This window comes from Scleropages formosus, chromosome 23 (assembly GCF_900964775.1).
Source record: "Scleropages formosus chromosome 23, fSclFor1.1, whole genome shotgun sequence".
Taxonomy (NCBI): domain Eukaryota; kingdom Metazoa; phylum Chordata; class Actinopteri; order Osteoglossiformes; family Osteoglossidae; genus Scleropages; species Scleropages formosus.
The window spans coordinates 17,366,397-17,383,324 of record NC_041828.1 but is presented as its reverse complement, the minus strand read 5'-3'; the positions used below and the strand labels follow the sequence as shown (position 1 = coordinate 17,383,324).

Below are 16,928 nucleotides of genomic sequence, written 5' to 3'. Positions count from 1 at the left end.
AAAAATCAGTCAGAGGCGCTCTTATCGGAAAAGACAAAATTCATAATGAATCGGAGTATTTCGTACACATTTTGTCTGTGTTGTAAAGAGCTACGTTATTTTCTCGGTTCAGGAACCATTAGAACACTTTACATTCTTCTTGGCCGAGACAGAACGTTTCCATCATCCCTTCCCTGAGCCTGTGTCTCAAATGGGCTTTTCTTCATTTGCATATTCTTTGTGAAATCATTCACTTTCTGCAGATACGCTTGTTTTCGACCGAGATGTCACTGCGACTTTGAACATTTGCCCCCCGGGGGACTTGGTGCCGCGAACGCAAGTGGAGGGACTCGGGGGCCCAAATGGCCATTCAGTCAGTATTTGGCTCTGTGCGTTGAAACAAGGCGAGAGGGGACATCAGTGCCGCCACTGAAAGGAACACACACACACACACACACACAGAGTCTGAAACGGCTTGTCCCGAGTGTGGCAGCGATGAGCTGGAGCCTAACCCAGCAACACAGGGCGTAAGGCTGGAGAGGGAGGGGACACACCCAGGACAGGAGGCCACTCCATTGCAAGGCACCCCAAGCGGGACTCGGACCCCAGACCCACCGGAGAGCAGGACCCGGTCCAACCCACTGCTCCACCACGCCCACCTGTCACAGTTATGTCCAAAAATATAGGCACCCTCTCACTTTTTGCAAATAACTCCCAATTTTCTCTAAAAATACGTATGTTGAATATGACCAAAGCACTGAACTCAACTGAAATGACCGACTGTCTGTGGACCACAGAATGAGGTTGGGGTCGTTGCTGGAGGTACAGAACCGTGGAGCTAAAAAAGACACGAAAGACAGGGAATTTCTTTTATGTGCTGAAAGTACCCAGGAGAACCGGGGTCAGAAAAGCACACTGCTCCCTTTTTCCCTTACCAGGGTAAAGCTGGTGTTGGCAGCGTGGGCTGACGCTGATGGTCCCGTCTTGCACGGTGCCCACGCGTTTCAGAGGCCACACGTTGGGGCCGATTCTCAGTGCTGCGCTTCAGGTCCCCAGGTTCCAGCTGTTAGGCAGCTGTGATACACTGCAGAGTAGATATTAACATGGTGAAATGAGCTATGGTAAAACCACTCAGACCATTATTTACTGGTCATACCGCACTGTGGAGGCTGTCGGTTTCATAACTGCATTAGTGCTCCAAATACATCATCTCACACGACTCGCATTTTTTATTCACTCTCTCTCTTCAGTATCCATTCTCTCCTTTAACGTAATTCAGTTAATTCAGAGTTGAATTTCGCATAAAAAGAAAAAACAGGAGGTAATTTAATTGGACCCTTACATGGTCATTGCTTTTCAAGACAGGGGCTTTAAGACAGATTGTAATTAGAAGCTTTCAGATGATATGTCATTTCTTTTTTTTTTTTTTTCAATGTTTTTCAGTTTACAATCTGGATTGTTGTCGGCGTGATGTGTGGACAGTGATGTGATATAATATACCTGTTTGCTGTTTCAGTGATACAGGCAATACACGTTGTAGTTTACCGCAGTATTTGGTATGTAGTACCTGGCTCAGTGATCTTAGGAGGGTCCATCCCAGGTCTCAGAACCTGAAAAGTTGACATCACAAGTGCACGTCCTTAGCCACTGCACCACCTGCTGTCCTGTGTTGTGCACTGCATTACAGGCCCATCAGTCGTCGGAGGCACTGAATGAAAGCGTCATTTCGTCTCTTCATTCTTTCTCTGCAGTACTGTTCCAAATATAATTCTAATTATTGCCCTGTGATGCCACTCATTTTTAGCAGTTGGCATTTTTAATTTATTTAAGAATTTGCTGTGCTTTAAGTGTTGCGGTCAGCTGATGCAAGATTAACCCATAGAAATTAGCCATTGTTGCTTAGAAATAGAAGGGGGGTGCAGTGGTGCAGTGGCGTAGTGGGTTGGACCGCAGTCCTGCTGTCCGGTGGGTCTGGGGTTCGAGTCCCGCTTGGGGTACCTTGCGACAGACTGGCGTCCCGTCCTGGGTGTGTCCCCTTCCCCCTCAGGCCTTACGCCCTGTGTTGCTGGGTAGGCTCCGGTTCCCCGTGACCCCGTACGGGACAAGGGGTTCTGAAAATGTGTGTGTGTGTGTGTGTGCTTAGAAATACCCTATAGTATGTATGGAAATGCCATATAGGGGATATTATGGGATGTATGAAAATGCCGTATAGGGGATATTATGGGATATATGGAAATGCCATATAGGGGATATTATTTTATTTAATTTTTAGAGCGGCGCTCTGCACTCTTGTAATGTTGCTGAAAGTACTGAAAACTGGAATAATATTAATTAATCAATACATCTGCTGTAAAGGACAACCACGTCCATCCTTATACACAATGTCCAGGAGACAAAATCCCAATTTTGTGTATATTAAAGTGAACAAAATCTGACCAAATTCTGCCAGTTCTGCACCTCTCATAGTGAAAGACATGCGTTTCCCCTTGAAACCTCCACTGCAAAAATGTTTTGCTGTGAAAGTAGAAATCACTCAGAAAATTAAATTACACTCGTAATTAAACGGAGTAATTTCTAACTGCTTCCCGATGACTGATTACCGTGTCTCGAAATGCCCTGTCGCTGCCTGTCATTACACGAGCATTTCCTGCGCAAACGGTCAGTAAAAGTAAACCCGTGCTGGCCGCTTGGGATTTCTCGCCGTGCGTCTCTTTTCCTTCAGAACCTCTCTTTGAACAAGCATTGCTGTGTTTCCCAGTCCACCACCCGCCCCTCCTCTGTCGTCTCCCCATCTCCTGAAAATAACCTGCAGAGGGGTAATTTGCACCTTCCAGCAGTTTTCTTTGGGAACACTGGCCTCTTTTAGGGAGTCGAGGCACCAGATGAGCCTCCCTTCCTGCTTTGGCACCATTAGTGGGAAAGAGCAGGGCAGAACTTTGCACAGAATTCCACTGATATTGTTTGGCAGCCTGTCAAGACACGGACCCAGAACGTCTTTCAGCCCATCATTCGAAAAGACAGAAATGTAATTATCACTTAAACCCGCCTTTATCAATTTTTCCTCTACATGTCGCAATTTTTGCTCTCTGAAGCACCACACGGTGTCTTTTCCCACGTGGGGATCTGTGTCCTGTTTTACCCCAGTCTTCTCTGGGTTGGACCTTTCTCAGCTGTTCTGTGATATCCGGATGTTCTCAAAACTGTTTTCTCACCAGGTCTCATTTTATATCAGCTCTTCTCTAGGTAAGGGTTAGGGCTTAAGGGTTATTGTTAGGGATAGGGGTTAAGGACTGGGGTAGGGGTTAGTGTTAGGGGGTTAGCTTTAGGTGTTGTGTTTAGAGTAAGGAGATGACTGGGGGTTAGGACTTGGGGCAGGGATTTGGGGTTGGGGTTGGGGTTAGGGGTTAGGGTTGGAGTTAGGGTTAGGGATATCGATTAAGGGTTAGGGTTAGAGATAGTGTTAGGTAGTCAAGATTAGTGTTAGGGGTTAATCAGAAGGTGTTACAATTAGGGTTAGGGGTTAAGGTTAGGGTTAGGTTTAGGGTTAGGGTTAGGGTTAGCAGTAGAGATCTGGGTTAAGCATTAGGGTCAGAGCTAGACTTCAAAGTAATGTTCTTCCAAGTGTCCTGCGATATCCTAGTGCTCTGTAGGTTGGAGGTGCCCAGCGCTTCTTTGGACTGGACCGTTCCCCTTCCTGGAGAAACTCCAGTGCCTGTCCTCTGTGATTCTCTTGCAGGTCTCTTTCTTCCTGTTCATAATTTTTGTGGTGTACACCATGCTGCCCTTCTCCATGAGAGATGCCATCATTGCCAGTGTGCTGACATCCACCTCGCACACTGTTGTGCTCAGCGCCTGCATGGCCTCCAGCACCACTGAGGTGGAGCCTCTGCTATGGCAGGTCAGTGGACATTTACTCTTGCCTCCTGGGGGTTATGGTAAACTCGGGGGCTTTCTAGTATTTTTACAGTTTACGTCATCACTTCTGACCAGAGGTTCCAAATTCAAACCTCAGAAGGGGGGTGAGATATTTACTTAATTAAATACGTATTTGTGTAAATATCTGAAATGATAAACTGTGGTATAAGCTGTGAATGTGCAAAAAAAAAAATTAAACAGTTATTAAACAAATCGCAAACAATGTATAAGTCACGTCGTACTGTGAAACAGGCCACACGAGAGCTCAGATGAGGCCCCTTTACTGCTTATGATGGCAGGTAAAAGTATTTCAGCATTAAGATGGGCATCTTTTGTACAATGCATGCGAGCAAAGTTTTACTTCATTTTCAATTAAAAATAAAATAAATATAAATAACTAAAAAAATGATCAATTAAAAATCTATTTGTTTGTTCAGCTGTCGGCCCTCTGGCTCGACTATTATTTGTATTCTACTCCGATACACCTTTGGCAGAGAGGAGACCCCCCGTGTGGTGAGGCCTGCCTATAAATACACACTGTTTCTACTTTTCCGTACGTATTTATGAATGAATATCCAGGCTGCATCGTGTGCCCTGTCTTCACAGTGGTACATTTGTACCGCGATAACTCATTATACATGCTGTCCTCGGAGCTGCGGCCAAGAAGCCGCAACGCCTCGGGACACGAATCGTAAAAATGTCACCGCGCCTCATGGATTACGACTACGGTAGAGTCCACAAACCAAAAGTGATCGCTTGACATGGTCCACTGACAGTAATTAAGGAAAGAGCACTAACGCTGGAGCTGGACTTCTCTCCGTTGAGGTCTTCATGGCAAGATGGCTCCAGATGTGGAACCACATGACCTGCAAATGAGAGAGGACACAAAGTCACTGTTTCACTTGGGTTCGAGGCTGGAAAGACTCGTTCCGAGCATCATTAATGAAGTCCAAAAACAAGGTTCATGCTTTAGCAGGGATGTCATACCCCTGTGCCCCGCCTTGACTCAGCCTCCATCGATTGAGACAAGGCGTGCTTGACATGGTTAATGTTTTTTGGCTGCAGGTCGATATTGAATGTGCCAGACGTGACTCGTTTAGCAAGTTTTAATCCCCTCCCGCTATTTTATAACCGCGGAGATAAATTTTTACACTCGCTTCCATTATCTTTTGTCCAGGAAGCTGAAGCCTCCTTGCGATCACTTTTAGGGCCCGGAAAAGAAACGAGTGACCGTTCTCGCAAACTTTCTAAAAAAAATTTATTTTGTAGCAGTGCCGGAAGTGATCGCTCCCTTTGTTTCTTTAGTTCCTAAATTCGGTCACAATGGAGATCTGAGCATTGTCTACCAAATCCTGCACCTATTTTGAAAGTTTTCCATGCAAGTTTTTATTTGTTTAATTTTATTTTATTCATTTGCACAAAAGAATATGCAGGAGCGAAATGTACGAACAGCACAAACAGACCATGTCGGGAAACTCAAAAAACAAACAGACTAGTTTTAGTTTTATTAATTGTGTTATTTGAATAGTTTGGCTACATCATTTACAGATTTGTACGTATTTATTGTATTTGTACGTATTTATCGCCTGACATTACGAAGTTTTACACGTGGTCTTAATTGCTGATAGACATTTTTTTTTTCTGGTCAGTTATTGGCTTGGAGCAAGAGTTTGTAAGCTACAGAAAAACAACTGTCATCAAATCTCTGAAATAGTAACCCCTGAAAATAAATGAAAAAAATAAACAGAAGAGGGAACTTGGTGCATTGCATGCTGGGAACTTTACTAAGCAGGGCTTTTGTAAAGAGCCACAGGCTCTGAAACCATAGAGTCAGATTCTGTCTGAGCCAGTCATGCAAGGAACCCGAGCTTTGGATGATATCTAAGGTAGAGTTTCGTTGCGCAGCTGGCTACTCCAGCTGCGCTGGCTACTCCAGCTGCGCAGGCTGGCAAGGTGATGGGCAGCAGGGGCCCACAGAGCTTCTTTGTGGGGCATCCTGTATTGCTGCTACCTTTGTCCTTGGCTTTTTGAATATGAAGGGTGAAGGCGAGTTCCTTCTCTCCCAGCCTGTACTCTGCTGGAAGTCGCATTGCTCTGCACGTCAGATTTTATTTAGATTGGATTTTCTGAGATTAGAAAAAAAAATTCATTTTTATATTTGGGTTTTCGTGATGCACATGGAGTGAGTGTTTGTGTCTGGACAAGTCTACTGCTGGGACTAGAGCTCGGTCTGTATGTTTCGTCACTTTCAGGACTGGATCACAGTTTGGATACACCTTACATAATAGAATGGGTTCCAAAACCACATGATTTGGATGCTGAGAGACGGCATTCAGTACACCACATGTCCACCGTGATTATAAATTATATTTCCACTACATACTTTTTTGCTGTGAAATTAAAAAAAAACTATTCAACGGATACTCAAAACATTCAAAGTGAATTTTCTGAGCTATATGGGCCTTATTAAGTATTGACACACACACACACACATTTTCAGAACCGCTTGTTCCATACGGGGTCGCGGGGAACCGGAGCCTACCCGGTAACACAGGGCGTAAGGCCAGAGGGGGATGGGACACACCTAGGACGGGTAAGTATTGACATTTAAAAAATCATTTTGTGTTCTTTAACGCTCCTGATACATCGAGAAAAAAAGTCTCGTACTTAGGAAAAGCAGACTGTGTTTACGGGTCTTTTGCTTATTTGAAGAAGAAAAACTTGACATATCTATGATCATAATGGAAAAGCAGGGCATTTTTCCAATGACGGATGAGAGCTGCAGTATCGCAGGCAGGCAGAGCTGCTAGGAACCTCATTGCAGCAGAGCATTTCCCCCCTGAGCATATCAACAGGGTGCTCCAGGCCTGGGTTTGGGCTCATGTTGGCTAATGAAGATCTCCCAGGAGCCTGAGGACGTTGCAGACATAGAAACGGTGTGATGAATGGACACTCTAATGCTAGGTGGCATGTCCTCAATATTCAAATGTCATGATTGTCAACTGGAGGAAACCACAGACTGCACACACGCGTGCCTGAACACACACGTCCATGCAAAATAAGAGGATTTTTGCAGCAACATAGATAATAAACTGTCTGTCCCAATTGAAAGATTCAAAATGTGTAATTACTGCATCAACACAAGTATAAGGGTTTATATAAAGTCAAGACAGAATGTATACCCATCACAATTAGTTAGTAATGAGTACTGTATTGTCAGGATATTAATAAGGTCAGTTAAAGCACAGAGTGGTTTGTCTTGATTCTATTTCAAATTCAAATGTTCAGCACTCAGATTCTGTACAATTAAGAAAAAATCATGTTTGTGCCCTTGAGCAAGGTCTTGGATCAAGGAAATGCTTAGCTATGCCCCTTTTCACCGATAAACTGAAAACCATGACACAATTCTATTAAAAAAAAAATAAAAAATTGCTCACTTTCCAATTTCTTTCTAGTATTTTTCCAGCTTCTGACATTAAATGTTATAAAATGTTTTTTTTCAGTTCTGGCAGCGTTCAAATGGGGTCTGAGAGAGAGAGCAATACCAATATTGTCCTCATGTCATCTCTTTGGAGTGGAAGATAATAAAATGTGCAATAATTTCCCCCTCATAGTCAATAACTGCTTGTGCCACCTTTAGCTGCAATGACCGCAACTAAATACTTCCTATAAATGTTGACCACAGTGCCATGTTGTTGTGGAAGGTTACAGCTACAATTTAACTGATCAACATTTGCAGTTTTTTGAGCAGAAGATGACAGGAAGAGACAGATACATACCACTTCTTTTATTGTGTGTGAGAGAGCGAGCGAGAGAGAGAGAGAGAGCTTGGTTATTGTTTAATTTACTCACTGGCTATTGCTCTGAAAGCCATACAACACAATAGCCAGGACAGCCAGTCAGTTAAACTGCCAGAATATTGGTTATTGTATAAATGCTGTCCCCTAGACTCTATGTTACCCGTTACTACTATACCTTCAATTACATGTCGGTTTGCTCCATTCCTCCCAAGTACACACAACAGCTTTTTTAAAGAGAGGGAAATGGCAACGGCGCATTTTAATAACACGCTTTAGTAATGGCCCCTTCACATGCATAGGCTGAGCTAAACTTATTAGGTGAAAATGTTGGCATAAACAGCTTTGGAAAGGTTATGAAAATGGCAAGGTCATTTATATCACTAAACCATTTAGACGGGAAGTTTTTTTTTTTTGTCTCTTGTTAATTTAATCACAGAAATGTAGGACAAGAATTGAACAACTATAATATACTTTTCATGCAAATGCGATATATGTATTGACAGATCTGTTCAATTACATAACAAAATCTTTGTTGACAGGCCTATAATAAAGCTACAGTATGGTTAATGATTGCTTAAATATTCAAGTAGATACCAACAGTACTACCTGCCTGAATGTACATGTTCGGAGAGGATTTTAAGACAAACTGTACTTTTTTACTAGATTTTTGGATTTATTTCATATAATTTTTCCCATGAATATTTGCATTTCTTCTAAAATACTAAATGATGTACTATTAATTTCATTGCCCTAATGCATCTGGAGCTTCTATTTTTATGTTAAGCAATGTTGTGGCATAAATGAGAAAAATGTAAAATTATTGGTAGTAATTAAGATGCTACTTAAATGATAAATTATTGCTAATAATTTAGATGCTTTTTAGTTGATTTTTCCAATTAACTACATTAAATTAAATTCACTACTGTTTAAATAATCCTTAGAGCCCATCAGGACATCTATGTAAATGAATCAGTTGCAAACATAACCTTTTATTACCCTGATAAGTATTCAGTCATTAATTCAATAAATTACTAGATTACAGTTGGAAAGAAACATACATGTAGCAACATGAAAATGATGTTGTGTATTCTAATAACCTCTCCTAAAATTAACACTGTAAGTGAGTATTTGTTTCTTAGATACATCTCAGGCAACTTTTCTCATTTTTTAGCATTATTGGCAGACTACATTTGAGTCTTTAAAACTATTGTCAGAGACATTATTGTCATATTGCTTTTGCAAGACCTAAAGCAGTTCCCTTGAATTATTCAAATCTGACTTTTGTTATAAATTCAGAATTCATTTCAAAAGAAATTATGCAGAATTATGTGATTACACACAGCTTTCCAATATCCCTTTCAACCTGTTTCAATCTGTCAGCTTTCTCATGGAAATAAATACACTAATTTCACCCAGATGAACCAGAATCATGGCCTTCAGACTGATTTTAGAATGTATATTTTTCCGCCAAAGCTGTTTCCCAGTATAGGGACATAAAATTAATAAAATGCAGGAAATCTTTCATAATCCTTCAAGTATTGCATTTTTGGACACACGTTTTTTGTGAATAATCAGAAAATCCATCTGGCTATGCTTTATACTTCCTTTAAGGTATTATATTATATTATATTATAATTAATATGTGCCCAAATCCAGCATTGCAGTATTATCCTGATCTGAACCAAATAGCAGAGTAACATTCTGCACCCTGACTGAATACACCTGAGTTACTCTAATGATGATATGTTTCCGGGGCAACTGCATTTTGTCACTTTTTTTTATGGTTGTAAAAGTTTACTGACCTGTTTTATCTGGAACCGGTTCATACCGCGGTCCCAGTGTAACTATTTACTTTTCCCAGAGAAGTATGTTCATGCTTTTTGTGAAGCTCAGAATCCCTTTGCCGAAGCAGATTGGCCTTCCTGTTCATTTCAAAATGTAATTACAGTCTTCCTTTGTCTCACCTGGCTTTATCATCACCATTATCAGGGATGCTGATATTTATTCACTGTCATGTTCTCCTGCTGGAATAGGGTGGAAACCTTATTAATGTTTGAAATTTAAAAAAAAATCCTTGAGTCACACACAATGCTACTTGGACATCTGCAGTGCTTATTAAAACAACACGGCGACCAGTGTGTCCCTCTTTGAGCGTCATCTCTTTGACAGCCTTTGCATTATTTTCACAAGGGCGCACACATTAGGCTGCCCTCCTCGATATTCCTTTAATGTAGTCGATCCTTAATGTGGTCTTAGACTCGATCTTTCTGTTATGAGAACAGTAGAGTCGCAAAAGAAAATGCTCCTCTGTATATAGCCATTACAACAAGGCACATGCCTTCAATTTCTTAAATGAAATATCCAGCTGTGCAATTGGAAAATGTGTCGCTATGAAAAGTTACTGTGGATCATAGTGATCATAGTGAGAAGGATTCAGCAGCGCTGAGTGAGAAAGGTTCAGAGTAGGAAAATGCTACAATGCTGGATTCAGGCACATAATAATATAATATAATATAATTTGAAATGGGGCAGCACAATGGTGGATAATGGTGGAATGAAAACATTGATGCTGTGCAGGCAGTCCCCGGTTTACAAACAAGTTCCGTGTCTTCAGTCTGTGTTTAAGTCAGATTTCGATGTAAGTCGGAACAGTTACTGTAGTTACGGTGGGTATATAACGGAAGTTTTTCAAATGTTTGTCTTAGTATATAGTATATTGTGTACCTTTCTATGCATGAAAACATTAAAGAAACACTTCCGGATACACTGAAACATATTTAATTTAACAATACAGCAATAATGATAATAATAATAATAATAATCATAATAATAATTCTAACTACAGTATTTATAATAGAGAGAGACAGAAAGAGAAAATAATAAATGTTACTACTGTCATGATAAACAGAGGACACGGAGGAGACTGGACCCAAGTGCAGGATCGTTTATTCGGAATCAAAATGACTAGACTTGTTCTTGTGGTCGGGCGAACGGTCGGTCGATTGGCGAACTGAACGGAGGCGAGATTCCAAAATCGTGGTCGAGGGACAAGGCGGGTGGCAATTATCAAAGAGACATGGAACGGGACTGGGGAACGATGAGGGACAGGACTTGGAAAAGCAAAGCGAGGTAGGTTTGAGAACGCAGAAGGGGCGGTTGTGTCGAGTGAGGGTTAGCGTTACAAAAAAAATTAAGCCAAATACAGTAACACACAAGTCACTGTTAACAGCAACGTGGTCCGACTGAACAGAAGGACAGTCTATGTCCTACCTGGGCTCACGTGCCCCGCCCACGAGCCGATAAGCCGCCGTACACGCGCAATGTTTTGATGCGGGTCGCAAAGTAGTGACAATTTGTTATTACAAACCATTCTATGTAACTTGAATTTTGAATATAATCAGTTTAATTGAAGTTTCTATTTGATTGTTACTTAAGGTTGACAAAAATATTAACTTCTGGTCAGTAAGGGGGCGGTTCGTAACTAGGGGTTGTACGTAAGTCAGCGTTCGTAACTCGGGACTGTTTCTATATTTGGACGCCAACATCAAATGTCTAACACCTTTACGTCCATACGCCAAAATATGAAGTTGTTAGAACCCAAAATGAATGTACGCTGTATAAATGAGTCTAGCAGTCTGCAGTTGAAATGTACAGTACATTATTTGACTTCATTTCCATACAGTTGGAACTGGCCTTCATTTACATAGCGCTGTCTGCAGGGGACTCATTTCATTTGTAATTTCTGTTGGCAACTGGATGCATATAAAATATAGCCGGTGGCTTGTGCACGGGAACAAAGGCAGGGCTTGTGTATTCACACGCGTGTCTTTGAACACAGAGGCCAGTGCTGGTCCTAGCATCGCTGAGGGCCTTTGCTGCCGAGCCCAGTGCTCTGTCCCAGTGGTCCGGCGTGCAGCTCGATGTTCTTTGCCCTCTCTTTGTGCCTCTCCAGGAACTTTTTGCGCTTTCGGGCTAAAAGTGCAATCAAACTCTGCTGAAGTTGTGAACTTCTGAAGTCCTCCTGGGACAATGACTGTTCCGCTGTGGAGCATTATCACAAAGCCTGCAGAGCAGGGGTCTTCACGGTTCTATGAGGAACTGAAAAAAACCGAGCCAACCTAGGAGCTGAGTGTGTTTGTCATCTCTTTCAGGTCCAAAGCATGAGAGACCTGGCTTTTCAGACATCTGCATACTGAGTGCTCATGTTACAAGCGTCGGAGTTACACGTTTTCAGAGATACAAACATTTCTCTATGTATTTATTTGCATTCATTCATTTAGTTGGTGAATTTTCCCCCAAGCAACAGACAGTGCTAAACTATTTGCAATTATTTAACCATTTATTCAGCTGGGTAATTTTTACTGTATTAATTCAGTGCAAGTACCTTGCTCAAGGGGGACACGGTGGCGCAGTGGGTTGGACCGGGTCCTGCTCTCCGGTGGGTCTGGGGTTTGAGTCCTGCTTGGGGTGCCTTGTGATGGACTGTCATCCTGTCCTGGGTGTGTCCCCTCCCCCTCTGGCCTTATGCCCTGTGTTGCTGGGTTAGGCCCCGGGTCCCAGTGACCCTGCATGGGACAAGCGGTTTCAGATGATGTGTGTGTGTACCTTGCTCAAGGGTACGTACAACAGGAGCTGGAAGTCAGATCCAAAAGCAGCAGCTCCAACTCCTGTTGTACCTGCTGCCTCTGCAGGAAAATGGAACAGGGACTCTTACTACCACTTTCACATCTAATTTACACCTACTTCTTCAGTTGCTATTTATAATTGTACTTTCTTCATTTCTCTGTTTTCAAAAATATGTTGCGGGTACAAATGTCACCTGCATTTCCGAAAAAGATGATAATAAAATGCATGAAGACAGAATAGGAATGTGGGAGCGCACAAATATAACTCTTTTCTACAGTTTTTAAAGCTCGCGTCTTGTTTTGTTGAATATCGTAGATGAATAATGGTCCTGATCACAATCAATAATCAGGAATCAATAACGATCGTTATAACGATCCTTCTGTTGATGTAATGCACTCGTGTTTTCTCTGAGATGTTTGTTGCTTTGTAGAAAAGCAAATTAATAAATGTAAATAACAAGATAAAAAAATCCTGTGTGTGTATATAGGATAAATCAAGCAACAGTCAGCATTAAATTTAAAACACTATATGTTTATTTTTAGTCATTTTGAATTTTGCTTTTAATGTAGTTCAAAGTAAATAAAAATGTTAAAGGCCTAGATAGCCTATTTTTTTAAATTAATTATAGCTCTATCCAAGACCTTTACAGAACCTACCCAGTAAATAAAGTGAGATACGTCTTAATTATTATGCTTTCATTAAAAGTATAAATGATAAAGCAAACCAAAAAGCGGTCATATGCTGACGAATGTTGAATACTAGTTAATTAAATTGAATCATGTTAATTAAAAAATAGAAACATCATGTTACAAGGGGTCAATGACAATGGAATACGTAAATATTAGTGATTAAATTCATTTTAGTTTTACCTGAGGTTTTTACAGAACCTAGCCTGTAAATAATTTATGGTCGGTTTTATCTAGCTTTCATTGACTGATTTGCTGGTTGGACTTACAAACAAATGGAGCTGCAAACAGATTTCTGGTTCCAGTTCTTTTCATAAGATGAATATTTATTGTATTGGTTTTTATTGAGTTACTTTCATTTGTTCATGATCAGTAACTTCTTGTCTTAGTCCAGGGTTATGGTGGTCCAGAGGCTATCCTGGAAACATAGGGAGTGAGGCAGGGTACACCCTGGATGGCCCCTGTTCTTCTCAGGACAACTAAATTTTTTTCTCAGCCAAAAAATTATATAGCGCTTATCTTTTTAAAGTTAAAATTGTTTTAAGTTTAATTTAGGCAACAGTTTATTGTTTTTTGGAAATTGTCCCACTATTTCTTTAAGCTTCAGAGACATTCTTTCAGTCGAAAATTATGATTTCCTGCTATAAACCAATAGTTGTTGAGACTGTACTAGTAATTAAGTCTGTATTTTAATCATGAGAGACCATAGTCACCCCGCAGGGGCACTTTTCTCTTCCCTACCATCTGCAAAGCGACTCAGGTGCATTCGAACCCGCACGGCTAGGTACAGGAACAGCTTTTACCCCGCTGCTGTAAGAGTATCCAGCACTCACCAATGTGCCACCTTTAGTAACTAGAGTTGGACTGCTCCACCCAAGCGTATTGTTAAATTACACTGCCACTTGAAGCATTCTCATTCTCACTCTCTCGTTCCGAGTTCTCCGGCTGTCAACTGGTATTATTGTTATTACTGTTACCATTATTTATTCCTATTGCTGTTGCATTACTCATTGTCATTGTTTTGTTTGTGCAGTATTTCTATTGTTTCCATCCATAGTCTGTGGAGAAGCATTCAGGGAGATTTTTCATGATACATGTACATGGTACTCGAATCTATGACAATAAACTTGAAACTTGAACTGGAACTTGAACATGATGGCAGTGATTTTGGGCTGTGTGGGAAACTTTGAACCCATGAAGACATCTGGCTTTGGTTGAACATGCTGGTGTTCTGTCGTTCAGAAAAAAAAAGATTTTTGAGACCATCTGTAGCGCAAAAGAACTTCAGTTCTTGTCCTTTTCATTTCATCTGGAAGCCCGAAGCTCCCGTTCCCCTTTTTACAGTATCTTGTACAGCCTGCAGTTTCCTGGCAGCGGGTGAATCAGCAGGTGGAAAAACAAACAACGCCGGGAAATTTTGCCTTTATTGCATTTCGTTGCCGAGTCTCTGAAATCAAACGATACCTTCAGTGGAAGCAAAGCAAACACGAGGTCGACTCACCGCTTTTAATTGACAGCACAGTGTTTGTTGTTGCTTTGCGTAGAGCAACATCACCTGAAAATATGGCCTGGATCATTGATGAAACGAAAGGCGGAGGAGGAATGAGGGTCAAAAATATTGGCACCCTCTCACTTTTTGCAAAATAATTTTCTCAAAACATTAGTTCTAATTCATTGAAGTATTTGGCCTCCACAATTCTTTATTTCACCATCGATATTCCAGAATCTTTGAATCAGAACTTCATATATCCTGATAAAATCCAAAAATAAAGAAATGGCACTGACAAAATAATGACACCCAAACTCAATAACCGGTAGCACAGCCTTCAGTCAGAATAACTGCAGTCAAGCACTTCCTCTAGCCATCGATGCCCTTGAATAGTCAATTTAAAGTTATTTTTCATAGAAAACTATGAGCTGGGCCTCGACTTCAGTTCTGACGATCCTGCTGTAGCTTGAAAATCCCCTTATATTATTTGAACCATAACAATATATAAACAATTAGCCTGCACGAATGCTGTATTGTACAACAGGGTTTTATCGTGTTTTTTTTCTTATTTCATAAATTATTCATGTTAAAATTATACTAATAAAGAATAATAATAATATAAATACAGTACAATAATATGATTATTTAATTATGATTTTTTTCGACTCTTGTTTCTAAATCTGTTGTCTTTCAATTTCTCTCTTCGGCACCGCCGGAACACTTACTTTTTCACTTGCTAGCTTTTTTAAATAAAAAGAAACTTGAAGGGAATCACAAATGATAATTTTTGTAAACAAAGCACAGTCGCCGCTGGATACCCAGACAATAAGAAATAAGGGGCCAGATGATGTTAGCTTACCGCAGATGGAGCAACTCAAAAACAAACGAATAAGGTTAGCAGGATCACGGCTGTAAGTGCGCGTCGTCGTAATTTACATATATTGTAACTTGAGCACCACCTGTATTTGCAAAAGGCAAGGGTGCCAATTTTTTGGTCTCGACCGTAAAAGGCTGATGTACGAGGCACTGTGGTGCCGTGAGTGACACCGCGAGACACCGTGAAGCACTGCGGCCCATTAATTACTCTAATGAAATGTGAAGTACTGCTCTTTCCCTGCTGAGTACACAACAGTGACAATGTGGGTTTGCGGAAAAGCCACCGTGAACGGTGTCACACTGCTTGTTAGTTGGGCTAAATCAGCACCGCGGTCAATGGATGCTTGTGTTCCGCTCACACCGCCCTTCGGTTATTTCATGCCAAACTACCAATTTTAATGCATTTCGCTTTGAAGTATTTTTTTTAAAGCCCCAGACTCTCTCTCAGCCAAGCTGTTGCTTCACATTAATGTTTTTCCTGAATAGCATTTTCTTCGAGTATTGAAAACATAATGGAATACTTTAATTAACTAGCAGCATTTTGATCAGTCTTGACTTCCTAGTATTAGCCTATTGATTCTGATCATGATTTTTTGAAATTTATTTGTTTTATTTATTTATTTATTACAGAAACAAAATTAAGCACAGATTGGAGAGACACAGAGAAGTCAAATTTCATCTGAAAGTAATTTAATAAACTGGTCATTTTCATTTATGACATTTGTTTTCAGTGTCAGTTAGGAAACTAAAGGCATGAAGGTGTTAATTTCAGATTTAAAAACTTAAAAGCAAAGATTATTTTAGGATGATCTTATTGCTGCTTAGAAAAATAGCATCGTGCCATTGCACAGCTATGTTGTCTCACTTGAATTTCGGAAAAAAATACTCATCGTTTGCATTATTTATTCTCTCTCCAGATTTTGGCCAATGTGATCATCTTCATCTGCGGCAATATGGCTGGGGCTTACCACAAACACCTGATGGAGCTGGCGCTCAAACAGACCTATCAGGACACCTGCAATTGCATCAAATCCCCCATCAAACTGGAGTTTGAGAAACATCAACAGGTTTAGTGCCTTTCTGTCTTCATATTGTATTGCTGTAGCTATGTTTTTTAAGAAAGTGTTTGTGTTTTTACGACTATTTCCTACGTGAATTTTCCTGTGTGTATTTGGTCTGCTGGTATCTTCACCAACGAAGGAAATACATACATAAATAGAGTTAAAAAAGGTTTTAGAAAAAACTAAGTTTTTGGCAAAACACTTGTAGAAGGGCTGTTGTTCTGTTATATCACTTTTATCACTGTATCTGAAAACTGTTTTTGGAAAGCAGAACTATTCCTGCATTTTCATGCAGTGGTACTGTGGCAAAAAATGCAGAAATTACAAAAGTATTAGAATACCAGTGACTCAGTAAAAAGAGTAATTTGTGTTACTTTAAGCCTCACCGCTTGGCAGAAATGAAAGAGCATGAATAATTTCCTGAAATGAGACCTTTTTCCCTGTAATGAGTTCCACACTATTATAGTTTGGTCACTGCATTTCAAAATTATTAATG

General features: G+C 40.6%; 1 protein-coding gene across 3 annotated transcripts in view; it reads left to right on the top strand.

Moving 5' to 3' along the window:
* adcy2b (adenylate cyclase 2b (brain)) overlaps window positions 1–16,928 on the top strand; it is a 61,572-nt gene that overhangs the window by 9,129 nt on the left and 35,515 nt on the right. For 2 of the 3 annotated variants that reach the window (XM_018727041.2, XM_018727042.2), the window contains exons 3-4: window positions 3,716–3,877; window positions 16,289–16,438. In XM_018727041.2, coding sequence (XP_018582557.2) covers window positions 3,716–3,877; window positions 16,289–16,438 — 312 coding nt within the window. The remainder of the gene's footprint in view (window positions 1–3,715; window positions 3,878–16,288; window positions 16,439–16,928) is intronic. The other variant, XM_029248484.1, reaches the window with a different exon arrangement.